We start from the raw sequence: 23,647 nt of genomic DNA on the forward strand, positions 1-23,647 counted from the left end.
CAGACAGTAAAGAATCTGCCTGCAATGCAGGACATTTGGGTTCGTATAACTGAGTCACTTTACTGAACACCTGAAACTAACACAGCATTGTAAATCAAGTATACTCTGAGATAAAATAAAACTAAAAAAAATCTAATGCCTTTAACTATTTAATTAGTCCACAAGCTCTCTCACAACCATCGCCCAGGCAACTCCTCTGTCCACCTCTACACACAGGCTTAAAATTCAACATTAAAAAACTAAGATCATGGCCTCCCGTCCCATCACTTCATGGCAAAGAGATGGGGAAAGAATGACAGACTTTATTTTCTTGGACTCCAAAATCACTGCAGATGGTGACTGCAGGAATGAAATTAAAAGATGTTTGCTCCTTGGAAGAAAAGCTATGACCAACCTAGACAGCATGTTACAAACCAGAGACATTACTTTGCCAACAAAGGTCCGTCTAGTCAAGGCTGTGGTTTTTCCAGTGGTCATGTATGGATGTGAGAGTTGGACCATAAAGAAAGCTGAGCACTGAAGAATCGATGCTTTTGAACTGTGGTGTTGGAGACTCTTGAGAGTCCCTTGGACTGCAAGGAGATCAAAATAGCCAATCCTGAAGGAGTGAGTGAAAGTCACTCAGTTGTGTTTGACTCTTTGTGACCCCTTGGACTATACAGTCCATGGAATTTTCTAGGCCAGAATACTGGAGTGGGTAGCCTTTCCCTTCTCCAGGGGATCTTCCCAACCCAGGGGTCAAACCCAGGTATCCTGCGTTGCAGGCGGATTCTTTACTAACTGAGCCACAAGAGAAGACCACAGGAAATTACTCCTGAATATTCACTGGGAGGACTGATGCTAAAGCTGAAACTACAATACTTTGGCCACCTGATGTGAAGAGCTGACTCATTAGAAAAGACCCTGATGCAGAGAAAGATTGAAGGCAGGAGAAGAAGGGGACAACAGAAGATGAGATGATTGGATGGCATCGCCAACTCAACGGACATGAGTTTGAGCAGGTTCCAGGAGTTGGTGATGGACAGTGAAGCCTGGTGTGCTGCAGTCCATGGGATCGCAAAGAGCTGGACACGATTGAGAGACTGAACTGAACTGAACTGTCCTCTCCATAATCACACCCCCTCACACACAAACACATACTCTCCAGGCTGTAAGTTATATCTTTTCATTATTTCTTTCCTAATTCTCGTTTGCTCTTGATTTTCATTCTAATCTGATATCATCCATATAAGAACATCAAAGAAGCTACATAATACAGTTTTGGCCTGGATCCTACCTCTAGGGCCAGACTTGATTTTACTTTACGTGTAAGAAGGTAAACTCAGCTATTGACATATATTCCTGTCCCTAACACTCACCTCCATGTCTCAGCTGCACTGATGTTCTCAATTTCAGAAGGCTAACAGTGGTTTTCAGGGTGAGTATAACAGAAGGGAAATGAGGGAGATGGGTGTGGGTCAGCAATCCTCATGTAGATGCCCAGGTGTACAAGCAAGAGGCCCAGAAATGAATGAAAAGAGGCCTGGGTTTAGGGCTGGAGGATCCAGGTTTTCAGATGTTTGTTGTGAAATGTATGCTACCAGGCAGTCATTTCACCTTTGGAGACTTGCTTTCTCCTTTGGGGAATGAACTAAGAATTTTTGTCTGCTTATCAGAATTTGAGTGTGGATTACATGAGATAACACAAAGAAACAAGTTTAGAAAATACACAAAAACATTGGCTTATTCTATTTTTATTGAGATATAGTTGACATATAATATTAGTTTCAGGTATATACCATAATGATATGATATTTGCATACCTTGAGAAATGATAACCACAATAAATCTAGTTAACATCTATCACTATACAGAGTTACAAAAATTTTTTAAAATCTACTCTTTTAGTAACTATGATATATGTGATAATCATATTGTTAATGTAGTATTATTGACTACAGTCACCATGCTATACTTACTTTCCCATAACTTATTTATTTTTAACTGGGAGTTTGTAACTTTTGACCACTTTTATCTACTTTACCTTCTGTCACCTCTCATCTCTGGCAACAACCCATCTGTTCTCTGTGTATGTGAAGTTTTTTCTTTTTTAAGATTTCACATGTAAGTGAGATCATATGGTATTTGTCTTTCTCTGTCTGACTTTTTTCACTTAACATAATGCCCTCAAGGTCCATTCATGTTATTGCAAATGGCAAGTTTCCATTCTTTTTAATGGATGGATAATATTGCATTATATATATGTATATATATTTCCCACAGTTTCTTTATCCATTCATCCATTGGTGGACACTTAGATTGTTTTCATGTTTTGTCTATTGTAAATACTGCTGTAATAAATATGGGGGGGGGTACATATATTTTTCATTCAAATATAATTGCTTTACAATGTTGTATTAGTTTCTGTTATATAATTAAGTAAATCAGCTATATGTACACATATATCCCCTCTCTTTTGGACCTCCCTCCTACCCCACCCCACCCCACCCTTCTAGGTCATCACAGAGTGCTAAGCTGAGCTTCCTGTGCTTTATAGCAGCTTCCACTACCTATCTATTTAACACATGGAAGTGTATTTTTTATATATATATATATATATATGCATATATATATATATGTCATTAGTGTTTTCATTTTCTTCTGATATATATACAGAAGTGAAACTGCTGGATCATGTGGTAGTTCTGTTTTTGATTTTATGGGGTATCTCCATACTGTTTTCCACAATAGTCACCAAATTTCCATTCCCACCAACAACGCACAGGGTTTCCTTTTCTCCATATCCTCACCAGCACTTGTGATTTCTTGTCTTTTGATAATAAACATCCTAACAGGTGTGAGGTGATATCTTGTTGCGATTTTGATGTGCATTTCCCTGATGGTTAGTGGTGCTGAGTACCTTTTCATATGTTTCTTGGCCATCTGTAAACACTGCCTCTCATACCCATCGGGCACTTAGCAATTAACACTGTATTTTGTTATTCAACTTCTCACGTCATTCTATCAAGTGTTCATGTTCCTTAACTTTAAGACCCACATAACCACAAGCAGAAGTGATTCTGAAAACAATGATAAAACAATGAGAACATGTCTTAAAATAGTCACTTTTTAAGGTTCTATACTTACCCCAAAGAGGCTGTCATCTTTCAATGCTTTAAATACTTCTTTAAAACATGATCCAGCTTGACGAATACAAGAAAATATTTTGCAAATATTAAATTTCTAATGTTTGATCAAATGTGAGATTATCCAATTGAATCACCCATACCATGTGATGGGGTTTGCTCTGAACGACTCTTCATTAAAATAAACCCTTGAAAGGCGATGACTTACCACCACTGAGAATACACAATAGCTGTGTCACAGGCTCCAGAGGCAATTACAAAAGAGGGGTTCCCGATGTGTGCCATCACAGCACTACAGACTTCTCCCGAGTGACCACTTGGAATGCTCAGCTCAACACATGACATGTAAATCTTGCTCTATGCATGTAAAAATTATTTGTAACATGTCAGTGTCAGACTTTGGTATATCTCCTCTTAGCATATATAGCACAGAGCACATAGTAGACATTAACACTTGGTAATGTGCAATGGATTTGTAGCATGGTGTTAAGGTGGAATTAAGATTTAATATGAGACAAGGAGGCAGCAAGAATGACTAAAAATATTACAAAGGAAATACATTTTTTTTTCACATAAAAGTAAACTTGGATTCTAGCTGTGGTAGTCTTCTAAGATGCATATTTCATGGTTGTGATGCCTTTAAAAAGAGGCATTTCTAACTTTAGGAATTTGGATACTTGTTTTAGAACTAGAAAAGAAAGATACTGGCAAAGAGTGGGAAAATTTCATCTGGATCCTTGGCAACTGACCTATTAAGCAATGGAAGGGCCTAAGGGGTGACTATGAAGAGATAGTTTGAAAATATTGAGGGAAACCTAAAGTGGTTCCTTCATGTATGAGTGGCAATATGCCAAGGTTGTCTGCAAGAAATCTAGGATCTGAAAACATATGTTTAAATTCAGAGAAGTTATAAAACTGATGATTCATTTCTCTAATCATTGTTGAGTTATCCCCATATTCTAGGCACTGGAAAATACACCCACAGAATCTCCTTATCATCATTAGCGTAAGAGCTGCATAGGAAAATAAAATGTTCCATTAAAATGAGTAGTGGGGCTTTTTTTCTTAGGACTGACAGGAAATTTCCAAAACCATTTCTTTATCTGAAAAAAATTCTGCTAAAATGGTTATAAATGCAGATTCCTATCTATTGTATGATTCTTGCTGAACTACTAAAATATTGACAGTTTATCTGAGGCTAATAGAAAAAGGAAAAAAAAAAAAACTACCAGTGATAGAAGATAAAGCAGTCCCTAATGATGAAATGTGGTAAATATGCTGGTGTCAAGATAAGAAAGGATAATATTACAAAATGTAGATCAAATACAAGCCACCTGGTCATGAAGGCATCTTTATTATGATCTTAAAGTACCCACGCTACTTGTGGAACCAGTTGAAGCCGTTTATACAAAAGCTTACTGGAGAAAGGCCAAAGTATTAAGAGAGAAAGCAATTACCTTTGGATTGAAGAAAAGATCTAACTACTGCAATTCATTACTTAAAAAAATAAATTAGACCTGGGAGCTTCTGTTTGCTAAAAGCGCAAGATAATCAATGCATAGTTTCAGAAAATGCTATTTGTTTGATGGAAGCCTCTGCTTTTGAACTGTCTAGACACTGAAAGTGCCTAGCCAAATTTTAACTTCCTGTGGATGGGGTCTTTTGTCTATTTTATCTACTGCTCTTTCTGAAGAGCTTAATATAGTGCCTGGCATTAGCAGGGCTCAATATTTTTTAAAGAATGAATGAATGAAAGAAAAGCGAAGTAACAAGTGATGTCCATATTTAAGTAAGAAGGAAAGAAAATCATCAAAGTGTAAGTAACATAACATTTAATATGGCAAAAGCAGTTTGAAGGGATTGAGTAAATTAAGTAGAGATTATGGAAAGAAGCTACACAACTGATATTTTTATACTCAGAAAATAAGTATAAGAATTTAAAGGAACCATTCATCCAGTATACTATCTATGAAGTCAGCTAATCAAATTACAGGTTGCTTAAATGGATGTTGAATTACATTATGCGTCAGTTTGCAGTTGTAAAGGCCAAGTGAAAGATGACCAAACTCTTGTTTTTGGGTGGCTACCATAAGACTTTGAAAGGATTGCTTTGCTTCCTATGTGACATTATAAAACTACAATTTGAAAGGTGCAATAGTGTGGGTGTATCCACACCTCTATGAGTCTATACATAACCAATGTCCCTTTATTTGAAGATGATGCTATTAAGGCTGATTTTCATCTGTGGTTTTTTTTTTTTTGATGTTGCTAAAGACTCATGCATCACTCATCTCCAGTAGTCATTTTGCTCTTCCAATTTGCACTGTTGAGTGATGCTGTGGTGCTCAGTCTGCTGTTTTTGCTTAGAAAGAGCCACCTGATTGCTGAGGATTCCTCCCTGGAGTTGATTTACCAGCTTTCTTGCTTTCAGTGCTCTGTCATCATGTTATTCCACTTTTAATTTTTCAGCCTACCTTTAAGTCCTTCCTCCTGACTAAGACTTACTGTTAGTACACCTTGGTTTATGCAGATATACATTTAAAAGGCTGTTTTATTGAAATATCAGTGAGCAGCAACTCTTCTATATGGATAAAAATGAATGATTACAGTAAAATCACAAAATAGTAAAATTAGCAGCACTGCATTAAGCAACTGCTCTACAGGAGACAGAACAGTCTCTTTGCTGTGCAATTAGTAACATTTATTTAGGAAAATATTTTGTATACTGTGTGAACTCTTATGTACTCCTGAAGTCCCTGGTTGTAAGTTTGAATGATTCTGCTATAACATCTTTTCAATTCCCATGTAATGCTTCTTAGAAACTCAGAATGTGTAAGTGTCGGAAAATTTACAACAGGAGGCAACTCAGTAAAAGTCATTTGGGAAATCGACTAATTTCTAAGTACTCCTGCTAGGTGTTGGGTGAAAAGAGTTAAACAGGACATATTTCCCTCCTTGACTCAACTCACAGTAGGGTGGGGGACCAGTCAGGTACACACAGCTCAAACGGACCAACAGTAGAAGACTGGGCAAGGTATAGACAGTGGCTGACACTCAGTCACGTCTGACTCTTTGCAATCCCATGGACTGTAGACTGCCAGGCTCCTCTGTTCATGGAATTCTCTAGGCAAGAATACTGGAGTGGGTTGCCATTCCCTTCTCCAGGGGATCTTCCTCACCCAGGGATCAAACCTAAGTCTCCTGCATTGCAGGCAGATTCTTTACCATCTGAGCCACCAGGGAATCCCGGAGATAGTGGGACTGGGGGAGATTAATTAACTCTGTGGTATGGGAAGGAGTAAGCATGTCAGGGAAGCCTTCCAAAAGATGGTTTTTAAAGATCAACTTGAATTCCATCAGGCAGAAAAGAGGGGAGAATATTCCAAAAAGTGAGAACAGATGACAAAGGTGCAGAGGAATAAAGCAATATGCCACATGTGGGGAATTCCAAACAGTGAGATATTGCTGAGCCTAGAGTCCTTGTGGGGAACGGAAGGAGATTAAATGTCACCTCGACAGTGATTGTGTTTGCAACATGCAGAGTGGCCCAACCTAAATAACAAAGACAGTTTATAAGATAAATTATATCTTTTCTTTTGAGACCATTTTCCATTTCAGTGATTCACCATTTTGAGTAGTGATTGTTAACACGAAATAAAAACTTACCTTGTTAATCATAGGAGAGCAATCAGGATCCAGTTTATTTTTTGAAAGGAACTAACCATGTTTCTCTTTAGCTGGGATAACTCTTGGGTGCTTTACAAAACCTCTCATCTTGTAAGTTTCTTTGTTGTGGGTTAAATGAGAGATTGGAGACAGCTATTGAAACAAAGTATGCCCCCAACAGTCAAGTCTATCAGACACTGGATACATTTAAAGCACATGATAAAAAATATACAGTTTTCTGAATTTGTTATAAGTTCTGCTGAATCTGTCACATTTGATAAATTGTTTATAAATGACTATTATCTGTGAACATTTGTATGAATTCACCATGTTTTTTATTTAGCTCCGTAAAAACAGTATGATAATGCTAACTGCCAGTAACTATTAGGTGAAGAATACATCCTTTGAGCAGTTCAGTGCTTGGCATGTGGTAGAGTAGCACTTAATAAATGTTTGTTGAGTCAAAGAACAAATTATTAATGGCTTCTAATCAAGGCCTTTGATTCTTCAGCAATTAAATCTCTTTATTGTCATTTTTTACTTTACAGAGAAATGCTGACCAATATGATTTAAGTCACATACGTAATTTTATGTTTTTCAGTATCCACATTTGAAAAAGTAAAAAGAAACAGCTGAAATTAATATAATAATATATTTTATTTAACCCATGTCAATATATTATGATTTTGATATATAATCAATATAAAATCTATTAAAGTGATACCTTACACTTTTTTCCCTAGGTATTTAAAAATCAGCATGCATTTTATATTCAGAGCACATCTCAATCCAGATGATAAATTTTCTAAATTTATCTAAATCTGTATTTAGATTTCAGAATATTTATAGTTGAAAAGATAGATTCATGTACCCAAGTTTTACCCAACATAATTTAAAATTTTCCAATAACTGAATCAAATGTCAGTTTTCAAATTATTTGAAGTGATATCAAATGAAAAAGTCAGTTCCTCAGTCACAGGGGCAACCAGTCAAGAGCTCAGTAGCTGCCTGTAGTTAGTACCTGCTGTATACAACAGTGTAGTTCTAGAGAATTCTGCTCCATAGAGTTACTGGAAAACAGTGCTTATTCAGCACATTTCAGTGTAGGTTTAGCACCTCATATATATTTTAAATTTTCTTTGTTTTTGCATTATTTCAATTTTTTTTCTGAAACCTGTATTACCCTAACACCTTAGAGGTTAGAAATCTCTATATTAAACATGCCCCATTTAGTTAACAATCCAAAGGAAAATTACTAAAATCCTTAAGATATTGCTTTGGTCATTTCTTCATAGTCACTGGCACAAGAAGCTATATATAGTGACACAAAAAAATATGCTTATGAGCATTCTCACTATTAAGGACTATGGCTAAACAGTTTTCATTCAATCACAGTACTGCCTCATGCCATTTTAGGGGGGTGAGCTCACATAGTAGTACACACTCACTTTTGTAGTTGTTTTTCAGTCACTAACTCTTTGTGACCCCATGGACTGCAGCACACCAGGCTCCTCTGTCCAACACTATCTCTGGGAGTTTCCTCAAATTCATGTCCATTGAGTCGGTGATGCCATCCAACCATCTCATCCTCTGTCATTCCCTTCTCCTCCTGCCCTCAATCTTTCCCAGCATCAGGGTCTTTTCCAATGAGTCAGTTCTTCGCATCAGGTGGCCAAAGTATTGGAGCTTCAGCTTCAGCATCAGTTCTCCCAGTGAATATTCAGGACTGATTTCCTTTATGATTGACTGGTTTGATTTCTTTGCAGTCCAAGTGACTCTCGAGTCTTATCCAACACCACACTTCAAAAACATCAGTTCTATGGTGCTCAGCCTTCTTTATGATCCAACTCTCACATCTGTACATGACTACTGGAAAAACCATAGCTTTGACTATACAGACTTTTGTCAGGAAAGTGATGTCTTTTAAAAGACAAAATGACTTTTTTCTAACCCAAGTAAAGTGAAATTTATGTACCAAGCCTAAAATTGTGGGTATGAATAGGATTGTTTGAACGCCATTTTTGGATAGAGTTGTTTCTAGTCTATTTTGTTAACCATAATTACAGATTTGAGTTATCCATCTAGTAACAACTGTCTTTGAATATAGTTCCATTGCTATAAAGCCATCTTTATGGGTTGATTTTAAAAATAGGTATCCCTCATTATTAGTATGGAATATTCAGTAAGTTTCAACATGTGAGCACTGTGTAGGAAATATAGCTAAGGGATTTACTGAAGACTTTTAAAACAGTTTTTTAATTAAAAAAATTTTTATTGAAGTATAGTTGATTTACACTGTCGTGTTAATTCCTGCTGTACAATGAAGTGAATCAGCCATATGTATACATATATCCCTTTCCTGTTGACCCTCCCTCCCCTCTCTATCCCACCCACCTCGGTCATTACAGAGCACCAAGCTGAGTTCCCTGCACTATGCAGGACGTTCCCACTAAGTAGCACACATGGGAATGTGTCCATCCCAATCTCCCAGTTCACCCCCCCACCCATATTCACACATCCACCCTCCACATCTGCGTCTCCATTCCTGACCCAGGTTCATCTGTACCATTTTCCCAGATTCCACATGCATGCATTAATATACGATATTTGTTTTTCTCCTTCTGACTTACTTCACTCTGTATGACAGACTCTAGGTCCATCCAGGTCTCTATGAATGACTCAATCTCATTCCTTTTTATGGCTGAGTAACAGCCCATTGGAAGGAAGGTGTAGCATATACATACAATGGAATATTACCCAAGACTGCGAATGTGTACGTCAACATTTTAGAAGCTATTAGGCCAGAATCCTGGGTGCTCCTTTGAGCTCTGTCTCTAATTAGCCATCGCATCTCAGAGGTATAATGACCTTACAGGGTCAGGGGAGAGCTGTTGATCTTTTGACCACTGCAAGATTGAACTGTACCATATATTCTAGTTATTTTTTTTTCTGTACACCATTAACCTGGTGCATCCATGATTTTGAATAAGCCAGTTGAGTGGAATTTTGTAAAATGGGAAGAAATATGCCTGTCTGGGTCACCATACGGATAGATAACATGTGAGTGGACACAGAAAAAACATCCAAGCTACCAGTTCAAGGACTGATTCATATTCCAATGGGGCTGAACACCCTTTCACAGACGCTTGTTTCTGCTCATGTTAACAGGGTACTATTGCCACATAAGGTACTCTTGAGTGGCTGCACCCTGGACTGTAGCAGTGGCTGTAGTTGATCAGAAAAGTACAAGCTTCTACCTTGGCAACTTCAGTACATCTTGATGATTCAGGACCTCTGCAGAAGGACTGAGAAAGCTTGGCATTCTCAATTGCACACCATTTTTTAGCATGCAGCCTTGTAGTTCTAATGCCTGTATTCTGTTTGTGGAATGGTGATGAACGCCTAATGGATCTTGTGACATTTTTTACTGGCTTTGTGAAATTGAGATGTGTCTACAAATAAAATGTTAAAGAAACAAATACATAGATGATGGTCTAGAAGTCAATTTATATGCTGGGTGAGATTTTTTTCCTCAGAGGACCCCCGTGTCTGCTATTTTTAAGTTTTTTGTACCATGTTTTAAGGGTCAAGTGTTACGTTTTCAGAAACAACCTTTAATGAGTCAGGGTAAAAGCCATCTGGTGCAAATGGATGAACTTCAGGAGAAAGGAGGAATTTCCCATCATCTTAAGATTCCCAATGGGTTTGAGAAAGTAGCTCAAAAATGGGATTTATCCCCTTCTATCTACTGCTCCTTTTATCTTCCAGTCATGAAAGAATGTGAAAAAGACATACTGGAAAGACGAGGAATAGGGAAATGGTATGGTTTTTGTCCTAGAGGCTGACTGTGCAAAATGTAAGCTTTCAAATTAGATAAAAGAAGCAGCATTGCTTTTTAGGGGGCCAATGGGCCCTGGGTAACGCGTTACAGAGGTGGGTCTGCAGGATGTAAGAAGTGGCAGGTGGGTGGCCGGGTGATAAAACCACCTGGAGGAGGTAGGACAGGACAAATCAGAGCCAGCTCTCCGCCCTCCCTAAACAAGCTCGCCTAAGTGACACTTCCTTGCGTCCCAGGAAGTGACGATCAGCCAGAGTAGACGTCCTCACTCCCGGGTCTCAGCCACTCCGGGGGTGCCGCGGTGGGCGCCTGGCGACCTCTTCCGCCGGCCGGGCTCCCTAGGAGGCCATCCTGTCCCGGCATATCGGCGAGCCGTCTGGCCGGAGCCCATCGCACAGCGTCCCGGAGCACCGCCTCCGAGGCTGCTGGCACTTTTAGGGGGGCTTTTATGCCCTCTCCCCAACTATGAGGGTGACCTGAACCCAACGGCTTCCCGGGAGAGGGGGACCGAGAGAGCTCGGGGGAGGACAGAAACTGAGAAAGCTGGGGAACGGCGAAGGAGGCGATGAATTTAAGAATAGGAAAAGTCCCGAGATAGCAGATAGGATCCAGCGTAGGATCGTACCGATTCTCTCCCCCCCCCCACCCCCATGAAACGGACAAAAAGGACCACTCAATTGCATCAGCGCCCTCTCACCTCCCCACCGCCTCCCCGCCCCGGCAAAACCCAAACACAATTCAAAAATTAAATCCACCAGAAGCTCTGAGAGACTACCGTACTCCGCGGGTGGGGGCGAGAAACAAAAATAAACACGGGGACAGACGGGCGATGGAGCGCGGAAGGAGGAGGAGGAGGCGGCCCCGCATCCCTAATGAGGGAATGAATGGAGAGGCCCCCCTCGGCTGGCGCCCGCCCACCCGGCGGCGGCCGCCAAGTGCCTCCGGGCGCAGCGTGCCGCGCCCGCCGCTCCTCGCGCAGCCGGCTCGGGCCGCTCCTCCCGGTTCAGGCGCGGCGGCGGCGGCGGCGGCGGCGGAGACCGCGCGGGACTCTGAGTCTGGGTTGGCGCGCCGGGGGCGCGGGGACGCCGCCGCGCTGGGCCCCGGGCGCGTGGCTGCGGCTCGGCCGGGCGGCGCCGCTCACCTGAGGCGGGGCGTGGGGGCGCGGCGCGGGCGGTGCTGTCAGGGCCGCGGCTCCCGGCTCCCGGCTGCGCTCGGCGGGACGAGCCAGGCAGTGATTTGCGGCGCCGCTTCGCCTTCGGCCATGGCCCGGAGAGCCTAGCGGGGCCCGGACACCGCCCCCCCCCACCGCCCCTCTCCGGCTCCAGCCCCGCCTCCCAGCCTCGGCGTCGCGTCCCGCCGGCCTCGCCGCCCGGCCCGCGCCGGGCAACCGCCCTCGCCCGGAGCCCTCCCTCGGCCCGGCCCGCGTCCCCCCGGCGGCGCCGCCGCGGGAAGCGGCTCCCCCTCCTCTTCCTCCGCGTCTTCTGTCCCCCCCGTTCCCCCGCCGCGGCCGCTTGTTGCACCGCCCGCGGCCTGCGGGAGCCGCTCTCCGCGGCCCGGCCCCGGCTTCGCGCGAAGCGGCCGCAACCCCTGCCTCTCGCCCCCGGGGCCCGCAGCAAGCCCGGGCCCTGCCCGGCCCGCGAGACCCCGGCCCGACCCCGCCGCCCGCACAAAATGTCGGCCCGGACGCCATTGCCGACGGTGAACGAGCGGGACACGGAGAACGTGAGTAGCCGGAGCCTCCCCGGCAGCGGTGGGGCCGGACGCTGCCCCCCGACCGCCGCTTCACCTTCCGCGTGGGCCGCCCGGGGTCCCCAGGGCGACCTCCCGCCGCAGGGTCTCCACCCGGAGCCCGGCGTGACCCTCGCCCCCCGGCTTAGCCCCTGTCCTCCTTTCCAGCCCCATTTCGCTGCTTTCCTCTGAAGGGTGAGGGTTGGGGGGCGCCGTCGGTGGCGCCCTCCCCGCGGAGGTGTCCTCCGGAGAAGGATGGGGGTGATGGAGGGCAGAGAGGCACAAGGAGATGGCAGAGTGGGCATCCCGGAGGTTTTTATTTCCACTCGGCATTCCGTATTCCCCACCCGAATGTTTGCTCTATGATCACAGGCGAGCCGGCCGACTGCCTCTTCTTCCCCTTGCTTTTCTGGCTCTTTCGGTCCTTCGCACCCCACCCCCCTGCATTGCCCCATGACTTTGCTTTTTATCACATTAGGTCCACAGTTGGGTCTTGGGCACCAAAGGGGGACGGTCGGGGATGGAAGGGACGAGAAGAGGACTAGAGACGGGTGTGTGTGTGTATGTGTGTGTGTTGGGGTGTGAGTTTATACTGCTGTGTGATACTCTTCCATAGAAATGAGTGGAAGAATTTCATCACCCGTTTCTGTGGTTCCAGGGTGACAGCAAAATGTTTAAAAGCCCAGTGAAGCCAACGGCTTTTGCTTCTCTTCCTCAAGTCAGTGGTAATAATTCAGGGCAGGTTTTACTTTAAATACCTCTCCTCCTCCTCGGAGTGTCACAAGGTGCATTTCTTTGAAGGAAGGATTTTCTGTGTCTTTGATCAAATTGCCCTCAGGAGTTTTCATCTCGCTGCCGGTGTCCCCTGTGTTTAAACTTCTGAAAACCGAAAGAGCCAAATCAGTTGTTATTTCCATGTTCTGAAAAGTACAATTGTGTGTGAATGCATGAGTTTCTTTGTGGCAAAGGGTTTAAAAAAAATTTTTTTTTTTTTAAGTCCTCATGACCTGTAAAGAGGGCCTTGGCTGATTTTTCTGACCGGTTTTGAGTACCCCTTAGAGGGGTACTGAGTTTTGGTCTGCTGTCCAATCTCTGTCAAGTCAACTCCTTGACTCTCCAGCTCTTGGTTGGAGAGCCTTCCAAGGGTTGGTAAAATAAAATAATGAAGGGCTTTGGCATTCTTAGACAAAAGATACAAGAGAGAAGACATACAAACTCACCGCCAAAGTGTTGGAGGGAGGTATATAAACAGTTTATTTAATCTTGGAGCATAGAGGAACGTAGAAACTTGATAGAAGGGAGACGAAATTCTGGTAAGAGACTGTCGAAGGTCCAAGAAATTTCAGAGTATGCTTATGTGCTGTTTAGTGTCCTGCGTTTCACATGGTAAAGATACAGTGCAAGGCTGCTGACACCATAAATTATAACTTAGTTTACAACATAACTGTTTTTTAAAAGCCTGTTTTTAAAAATATAATTGATACATAATTTTGGTTGAGAGATTGAAGAAGATGACGGGAAAAGACGCAAAATTAGGTTAAAGCTGATTTTAAAGCCAAGGTGGTACAGGATTTTCCTAATAAAAAATCTTCAAAAAACGGTGTCATTCAGTATGAATGAAAAGTAGGCAAATGATGACCTTTGCTTTTATGAGCAAGACACTGCGTTTTTAACCTAAGAAAGGTGGAAAAATACATTGTTTTTATTTTCTTTTGGATTATGAGTAGTACGGCTTTTTCCACCGTCTCATGTCTGCTTTATACAGACATGAGATAGCATTATACAAATATCTATCAGGGAATAGTACAGAATGCAGCATCACATGTAAACCAGGAAGAAGGGGGGAGTTCAGTTAAGCAATAGCAGTGTACTACATTTTGCTTCTGAAAATGAATATGCTATGTAAACTCACCTGCTCTGTTTCTGGACATGGTTTTTCTAAGTTGCTTTTATGATCTTGTCCCTTGTTGTTGGTTCTGTCGTGCATAACTATACTCTCTTAGGCTGTCTTTACCCACATCCTGATATTCTCCTGATTGCCATGAAAAGTATCTGTTGTACTATAGCTGTTAATTTATCAGCAAGTATGCACTCAGTTCTGTTTTTGAGCTACAAGGGATGCCGAGGTAGTATTAACATTTAAGACAAGGCCTCTCCCCTCAAGGAACTTAAGAAGGAAGGTAAATAGAGTCTCAAAGAGATAGTGTACAGTAGAAAGCTATGTATAAATATGGCTGAATTGTTTTATAGGTGCTATAGGTTTTTAATTAGAGGGATCACCAGTGATGGCTATTGAATCACCATTCGTGTCTCTATTCTCTGGTTGGTAGTAAATGTCATTACTCATTCTTGCTTACTTCTCATCAGTGAGATAAAGCAACAAATCTACTTGTTAGCTAATATACAAAGACCAGTATGGTAATCAAAATGAACATTTGTTTGTAGCTGTTCTCAGTGAAATTGACATTTAAAAAAAAATGATTGTGAAAAATTTACATTCGCGTGACTATCAAATGCTGGTAAGCCTTTTGGAATATTAAGGATATAACTAAATACCTTTTATGATTGCTAAAAATGATTTAAACAAAATAATTAAAGAACCTTTGAATTTTACTGTCATTTGCACTTGTTATAAACATTTTAGTGATACATGAATGGATTTGGTATCTTTGGAAATATGTAGTATCTACCCTTCACTAATATATATCGAGGGTATATAAGTAAACAGTAATATTATATATAAAACAATTCAGAAGACTGATGTTACAGCACTGTAACATTAGTAGTAAATATTCTTCTCTTTACTACTGGTGTATAGTAGAATGAGAAAGAATTGCTTTTCTTTGAGAACATTCTGTGTGTTTTTTCAAAAGTATTTTCTTAGATGAAGGGTTTGTGTGTGCATTTTTAATAGGCCTCAAATGGCTAAATACAATAGAACAACCGATGATTAACTTTAAAGGCAATGAATACTTCCTAGTGAGGTAGAAAACATATGTTGAGTATCGTAGAATTAATTTATGCAAAATGTGTTTGATTTTAGGTTGTAAATAAGTCTAGAAAGAGAATGGGTATTTGAATGGATATTTCCTTATTTTACTTCTGTTAGATTATACTTGGATAATTCCAGCATGGCTATAGAGAATATATTGCCATTACCCTTTTGTGCTTGTAAATAACAGTTTTTTTTCCTGTTTTAGGAAATAATTTTTCTACATAAATTTTCTAAACAATTTTCCTGAAATATGTTTTAGGAAACAATTTTTTCTCATGTTTTAGGAAAACCAATTTTGCTAATTACTATGGATCCAAAGTGTCCCAGCTAGCTTTCTGTGGTGAAATTGTGATCAGTACAAAGGAAATTGACTTGATTCCGTCTTAGGATCTTGTAAAATGGACTTTGGATAAATTTGTCTTGAAACTTTTAATAACAAAACTCTTGATGATGATTCTTTTCAAAAATCCGAAATTCACTATGGTGACCATAATGGTACTACTAAGGTGGACGTCAATAGTTTGCCTCATGGGAACAATTGTTAATTATGTGAAAAGGCAGGAGAGAAGTATGCTTTTGCCACTACTGTTGGGTTTTATCAGTACCATGTGCGTACATCACGTGTCACGGGACCTATCATATTGCCTTCTAATTGCTAATTTACTTTGTCTCCTTTGTTCTGTACCGCCAGTGCCAGCACAATGACTGGCAGTAATATATAAGAGAGCCGTTGTATAATATTTCCCGTTTGAATTTTTTCCTTTGTCATCAAAATATATTAGTAACACTGGGAAGGGAACATATTACAAAGCCCTCAGAGAGTGCAGTGAGCTGCCCAAGGTCATAACCAGTCTCTGATGTCTTCTACCATTGCTGCGCTCGTGCTATTGCTTCTTCAGGTTTTTGTTTTGTTTCTGTCTCAGAGATTTTAAAAGAACATTCATGATGATATGAGATAATTAGAGGAAGAACAGGGTCTGCCATGCTCATCTGATTCCTGAACCTTTGCTCAAAGAAACCTTTGTTGTTTTCCCCTTGTCCCAAAGTTTCTTTAAGAAGACTTTTGAAATGATTGTAGCCAACATTGCTGTCTGCTGTAACTGAACATCTGTGTATGTATAGTCCATACCATTGGTTTCCAGAGTGGGTATGCAGGACCATCCATTGTGAGAAAAAAAATGTCTTTGCCTTCTATCGTCTTCCTTCTGACCTCAAGGCTATTATTAACTCTCCTCCTCCTCTCCCTCCCCTCCTCCTCTAAATCTTAGGTGGTTTAGAATCAGCCACATATTTTAAAATTGCTATTCTTTTGCCATTTCTTTTCCATCTCAGGTTTTCCTTTGGAGGTCATTTTCCCTTTTGTTTATAGATATCTTTTGGTGATAATTGTCATAAACTTTTTTTTAATATAAAAACATATTTTGCCCGTTTCTTGAAAGGTAGCCTTGCTCAGTCTCCAATTCTGAGTTGCTTTTCCATTGTCTTCTTATTACCATTGCTTCTGTTCAGAAGTCATCTGCCAGTATGTTGGTGTCTTTTCTCTCTCCCTCTTTTTTTAAGATTCTCTCTTTTTCTTGAGTGTCATACTTTCACAACGGTGTATTTAAGTATAGATTTCTTTTCTTCCTGTTTGTATCTCCTGTCTTTGAATTCCTATTTTTTTAATTAAAAGCTAGGATACTATTAACTATTATTTTTTTGAACATGGCCTTGCTTCTGGGCTCTTTAGAATTTTGTTTTGGTACTCTGATTAGATTATGTTGGACCTTAACTCTTCCATGTCTTAACTTCTTTTTATTTTTTAAATTGAAATACAGTTGATTTATAATATTGTGTTAGATTCAGGTGTATACCAAAGTGATTCAGTTATATATGTATGTGCATATATGATACATACACATATATATTTTCCAGATTCTTTTACATGATAGGTTACTACAAGATATTGAATATAGTTTCCTGTGCTATACAGTAAGTCCTTGTTTGTCTGTTTTGTATATAGCAGTATGTATCTGTTAGTCCCAGACTCCTAATTTATCTCTCCCTTCCCCGCTTTCTCCTTTGGTGACTATAAGTTTGTTTTCTGTGTCTGTGAGTCTATTTCTGTTTTGTAATAAGTTTGCTTAGATCATTTTTTTAGATTCCACATATAAATGATACCGTATGATACTTGTCTTTCTCTGACTTCTTCACTTGGTGTGATAATCTCTAGGTTCATCCATGTTGCTGCTGCAAATGGCATTATTTTATTCTTCTTTTATGCCTGAGTAATGTTCCATTGTGCATATATACTCCATCTTCTCTAGCCATTCATTTGTTGATTGCTGTTTAGGTTTTCTTCCATATCTTGGCTGTTGTAAATAGTGCTGCTGTGAATATTGGGCTGCATGTATCTTTTTGAATTAAAGTTTGCATCTTCTTTGGATGTATGCCAAAGAGTGGGATTGCTGGATCATGTGGTAACTCTAGTTTTAGTTTTTTTCCTGTAATTAATCTTTATTGAAGTATAATTACTTTACAATGTTGTGTTATTAATAGTTTTTGCTATACAGCAGGGTAAATCAGCTATACATATATATCTTCTCTTTTTTGGATTTCCTTCCCATTTAGGTCATCACAGAACACTGAGTAGAGTTCCCTGAGCTATATGGTAGATTCTCACTAGTTATCAGTTTTATACATAGTGTGTGTGTGTATATATATACACACACATAGATATATACACGTTAAACCCAACCTAGAAGTTCATACCACTCCCCATCCCTGCCTTGGTAGCCATGTTTGTTCTTTACATCAGTGTCTCTATTTCTGCTTTGCAAATAAGTTCCTCTGTATCATTTTTCTAGATTCCATATGCAAGTGATAGTATATGGTTTTGTTTTTCTGACTTACTTCATTCTGTATGACAGTCTCTAGGTCCATCCATGTCTCTGCAAATGGCACAATTTCATTCCATTTTATGACTGAGTAATATTTCATTGTATACATGTACCACATCTTCTTTATCCATTTCTGTATTGATGGATATTTAGGTTGCTTCCATATCCTAGCTGTTGTAAATAGTGCTGCAGTGAAAAGTGAGGTGCATGTATCTTTTCAGATTATGGTTTTCTGTGGATATGTGCCCAGGAGTGGGATTGCTGAATCATCAGTCAGTTCAGTCGCTCAGTCATGTCTGACTCTTTGCGACCCCATGGACCGCAGCACGCAAGGCTTCCCTGCCCATCACCAACTCCTGGAGTCCACCCAAACTCATGTCCATTGAGTTGGTGATGCCATCCAACCATTTTATCCTTTGTCATCCCCTTCTTCTCCCACCCTCCATCTTTCCCAGCATCTGGGTCTTTTCAAATGAGTCAGCTCTTCGCATCAGGTGGCCAAAGTATTGGAGTTTCAGCTTCAGCATCAGTCCTTCCAGTGAACACTCAGGACTGATTTCCCTCAGAATGGACTGGTTGGACCTCCTTGCAGTCCAAGGGACTCTCAAGAGTCTTCTCCAACACCACAGTTCAAGAGCATCAATTCTTCGGCGCTCAGCTTTCTTTATAATCCAACTCTCACATCCATACATGATCACTGGAAAAACCATAGCCTTGACTAGATGGACCTTTGTTGACAAAGTGATGTCTCTGCTTTTTAATATGCTGTCTAGGTTGGTCATAACCTTCCTTCCAAGGAGTAAACGTCTTTTAGTTTCATGGCTGCAGTCACCTTCTGCAGTGATTTGGAGCATATGATATTCTTTTTAGTTTTTTTTAAGAATCTTCATACTGTTCTCCATACTGGTTCTACCCATTTATATTCCTTTTAAATCACAGTTTCAGTTTCATTACTTGTGATTGATTTGTTCATGTTTCTGTATCTTCCTGGTTCCATCTTGGAAAGCTGTACCTTCCTAAAAATGTGTTCGTTTCTTCTAGGTCCTCCATTTTGTTGGCGTGTAGTTGTCTTTAGTAGTCTCTCACGTTCCTTTGTATTTCTGTGGTGTCAGATGTAATGTTTCCATTTTCATTTCTAATTTGATGGATTTGTGTCCTCTCCCTTTTTTTCTCGATGAGTCTAGCTAAAGGTTTATCAACTTTTTTATCTTTTCAAAGAACCAGATTTTAGTGTCATGGATCTTTTCTGTTATTTTCTTTGTGTCTCATTTATTTCTACTCTTTTCTTTATGATTTCTTTCTTTCTACTAACTCTGAGCTTTGTTCTTTCTCTAGTTGCTTTTAGTGTAAGGTTAGGTTGCTTATTTGAGATTTTTATTGTTTTCTGAGATGCTTTATTTCCTTTTGATTTCTTCAGTGATCTGTTGGTTGTTTAGTAGCATATTGTTAGCCTCCACCGTTTGTGTTTTTTGCAGTTTTTTTCCCTCATAGTTGATTTCCGGTCTCATAATGTGGTCGGAAAAGATGCTTGATAGAATTTCAGTTTTCTTAAATTTACCAAGGCTTGTTTTGTAGCCTAACATGTGATCTGCTTTTGGATGGAATGCTCTCTCTATACCAAGTAAGTACATCTGGTCTGTTGTGTCATTTAAAGCCAATGTTTCCTTATTGATTTTCTATCTGGATGATCTATCCATTAATGTCAGTGGAGTTTTAAAGTCCCCTACTATTATTATGTTACAGTTGATTTCTCCCTTTGTGTCATTTAATATTTGCTCAAAATATTTAGGTTCTCCTATGTTGAGTGCATGTATATTTACAACGACTATATCTTCATATTGGATTGACCCCTGATCATTGTGTAGTGTCCTTTGTCTCTTATTATAGTCTCTATTTTAAAGTCTAGTTTGTCTGATGTAAGCATTGCTACCCCACCTTTCTTTAAATTTCCATTTACATGGAATACCTTTTTACATCCTTTCATTTTCATTCTGTGAGTGTCTTTATATCTGAAGTGAGTCTCTTACAGACAGCATATAAACACGTCTTGTTTTTGTTTCCATTTAGCTATTCTGTTTTGATTGGAACATTTAGTCCATTTAAATTTAAGACAGTTATCGATGTGTATGTTTTTACTGCCATTTTGTCGCTTGTTTTGGGTTGTTTTTATAGCTCTTTCCCTCACTGTCTTTTCTTTTTGTGATTTGATGACTATCTTTAGTGTTATGTTTAGTATCTTTTTTTCTTTTTTGTGTGTATATCTATTAAAAATTTTTGGTTTGTGGTTACCATGAGGTTTTCATGTGTCTTAGATGAAAACACACACACACACACACGATTGTTTTAATTTGCTCGTCTCTTAATTGTAAATGCAGTTTTAAAAACTGTGTCTTTGTACTCCTTCCCTCAAAGGTGCTGTTTCTGATATCATAATGTATATCTAGTTATTTTCTGTATCCCTTAACTTATTATTGTGAATACAGATGGTTTTACTGCTTTCATACTTTAAACTTCCTACTAGCTTTGTGTGTGGATGATTTCCAACCTTTATATTTGCCTCTACTGATGAGCTTTTTCATTTTTGTGATTTTCATGTTCCTAGTTGTGGCCTTTTCTTGCCTGGAGAAATTCCTTTAACATTTGTTGTAAAGGTGGTTTGGTCATGCTAAACTCTTAGCTTTTGCTTATCTGTAAAGCTTTTAATCTTGCCATCAAATCTGAACAAGAGCCTTGTTGGGTAGAGTATTTTTGGTTGTGGGCTTTTCCTTTTCATTACTTTAAATATATTGTGTCACTCCCTTCTGGCTGCAGGGTTTCTGCTGAGAAGTCAGCTGATAGCTTTATGGGAGTTCCCTTGTATATTGTTTGTTGCTTTTCCCTTGTTGCTTTAATACTCTTTTTCTTTAATTTTTGTCATTTTAACTAGTATGCATCTTTGTGTGTTCTTCTTTGGGTTAATCCCCTGTGAAACTCTGTGTCTGCCTTGTGGACTTGGGTGTATGTTTCTTTTCCAAGGTTAGCAAAGTTTTCAGCGATGCTGTTTTCGGATAAATTCTCTGCTCCTTTCTCTCTCCTCTTCTGGGGCCCCTAATAATGTGAATATTAGTGTGCTTGATGTTGTCCCGGAAGTCCCTTGAACTATCCTCATTTCTTTTCGTTCTTTTTACTTTTTTTCTCTTCAGCATCAGTGATTTCTCCTACTTTGTCTTATAGCTCGCTAATCTGCTCCTCTGTATCATTTAGTTTACTGTTGATTCTGTTTACTGTATTTTTCATTTCTGTTATTGTGTTTTTCATTGCTGTTTGGTTGTTCTTTATGTTTTATAACTCTTTGTTAAAAACCTCTAACTTCTCTCTGTGCGTCCATTCTTTCCTGAGTTCTCCGATCATTTTTATGATCACTATCCTGAACACCTTCTTGGGTAGATTACTTACCTCTAATTCACTTAGTAGTCCTTCTGGTTTTGTCTTGTTCTTTTGTTAAGAGTTTTATCTCATTCCTCTGTCACCACATTTTGCCTAAGTTATGTTTTATATTTTTTGTATCTGGTAGGTTGGCTACATATTTCAGTCTTGGAGAAGTGGCCTTTTGTTGAAGACATCCTGTGTGTCCCAGGAATGAAGTCCTCATCACCTAAGCTGTGTGCTCTAGGAGTTCCTCCTCTGAGGGCTGCATGGATCTTCTGTTGTTGTGGGCTGTGTGGGCAGTCTCATAGGGTTGGTTGGCTCCCAGCCCAGTAGTTTGCTAGGCCCTGCCTCGTAGAAAGGCTGCTGGCTGCAGGTTAGTGGCACTGTCGTGAAGTGGCTGTTTGTGGAATCCCTAGGTTCCCCAGAGCTTTTCCTGGCTCATTGCTGGACAGAGTCATAATCCAGAAGATTCTGGGGCTGTTGCTTGCCCACTGGTGGGTGAAGCCAGGTCCTGGGATTGATGCTGGACTGCTGGCAGACAGCATTGGACCCTGGAGTCTGGTTGCAGAGGCCTAGGGATCCCAGAGGTGGTGTCTGGTTGAGGGTCTGATTCCTGACTGAGTTGGATATGAGGTCAGGATGTCCTGAACTTGGCCCATTAGTGGGCAGGGCAGTGGTCCAACTGGTCAGGGTCTGGACTGCTGTGGGCAGGCTGGACCTATAGGCTATTGGATTATGGTTTTCTTACATCTAGTGTCTGCCTCCTAGTTGGTGAGGCTGCTCCAGAGGCTAAAGCAGGCTTCCTGGAAGTCAGGGGAGTTAGGATGTGAGATTCTGGAGCTGGTGGGTAGATCTGGGTCCTGGGTCCTCGGGTGGACAGGGCCATGTCTTGAGGTGTGCTTATAGCTGTTGTGGGCTCAGGAGGTCTCTTTAGTAGTCTGTCTGCTATTGAGTGGGGCTGTGTTCCTCGCCAGTTAGTTACTTAGAGGCCTTCTGGCACTGGTGCCTACAGGCTGTTGGGAGTGGGGGCAAGCCTTGGTACTAATGAGTTAGAGGGAGGATCTTACAATGGCACCTGCCAGCACAAGCATTCATGAGGTAAAAGCCATCACTCGTGTGAGCTGCAGCTACCCCCTGCCTCTCTGGGAGACTCTCCTAGGTCAGCAAGTAGGTCTAGTCCAGGCTTCTATCAAATAACTGCTTTTGTCCTGGGTCCTGAAGCGTGTGAACTTTAGTCTGTGCCGTTTAATGGTGAATTCTCTACTTCCCCCAGTCCTGTGGGGCTCCCGAAATTATGCCCTGCTGACCTTCAAAGCCAAATTCTCTGGGGGCTTGTCCTGGTATGAGACCTGGGGCTGGGAGCATGTGACACAGGCCTCTAACTCCTGTGGAAGAACTTCTGCACTGATTGTCATTTGTGAGTCACCCATCTGGGAATATGGGACTTAACTAGGTTTCGCGTCCACAGACCCTGCCTGTCTTGTTGCGTTTCCTCCTTTATGCCTTCAGTTGTAGGTGTCCTGGTGGGTTTCTGATCTTTCTCAATGATGGTGGTTGTGCAGTTCATTGTGATCTCGGTGTGTTCTTAAGACGAGTAGAGCTTAGGGTCTTTCTACTCTGCCGTCTTGGCCCAACTGAACTCATGCAGTATTATTCATTCTGTGACTAATTTAGAATAGTGTCCTCCAAGTGCATCCATGTTGTAGCATATAACAGAATTCCCTTCCTTTTTATGGTCGAAAATACTCCACTGAATGTGTATCGCACATTTTCTTTATACACTTAGATACTGATGGACGTTTGGGTCGTTTTCATATCTTGGTTATTGTGAGTAATGCTGCAAATATTTCTTTGAGATACTAATTCCAATTCTTTTGAATAAATACCTTAAAGTGGGACTGCTGGGTCGTGTGGTAGTTCTATTTTTAACTTTTAGAGGCCTGTCTACACTGTTTTCTGCACCATTTTACAGTCCCTCTAACAGTGCACAAGGGTTCCAGTTTCTTCA

The 23,647-nt window shown here is 40.8% G+C and overlaps 1 protein-coding gene across 4 annotated transcripts in view; it reads left to right on the forward strand.

Annotated features, from left to right (window-relative positions):
- The first annotated feature begins 11,986 nt into the window (after window positions 1–11,986).
- MARK1 (microtubule affinity regulating kinase 1) overlaps window positions 11,987–23,647 on the forward strand; it is a 139,475-nt gene continuing 127,814 nt past the window's right edge. Inside the window, exon 1 of one of the 4 annotated variants that reach the window (XM_043922801.1) lies at window positions 11,987–12,351. In XM_043922801.1, coding sequence (XP_043778736.1) covers window positions 12,301–12,351 — 51 coding nt within the window. In that variant the 5' untranslated portion in view covers window positions 11,987–12,300. The remainder of the gene's footprint in view (window positions 12,352–23,647) is intronic. The other 3 variants (XM_043922802.1, XM_043922803.1, XM_043922805.1) reach the window with 3 other exon arrangements.

Source organism: Cervus elaphus, chromosome 14, assembly GCF_910594005.1.
Source record: "Cervus elaphus chromosome 14, mCerEla1.1, whole genome shotgun sequence".
In the NCBI taxonomy this organism is placed as follows: domain Eukaryota; kingdom Metazoa; phylum Chordata; class Mammalia; order Artiodactyla; family Cervidae; genus Cervus; species Cervus elaphus.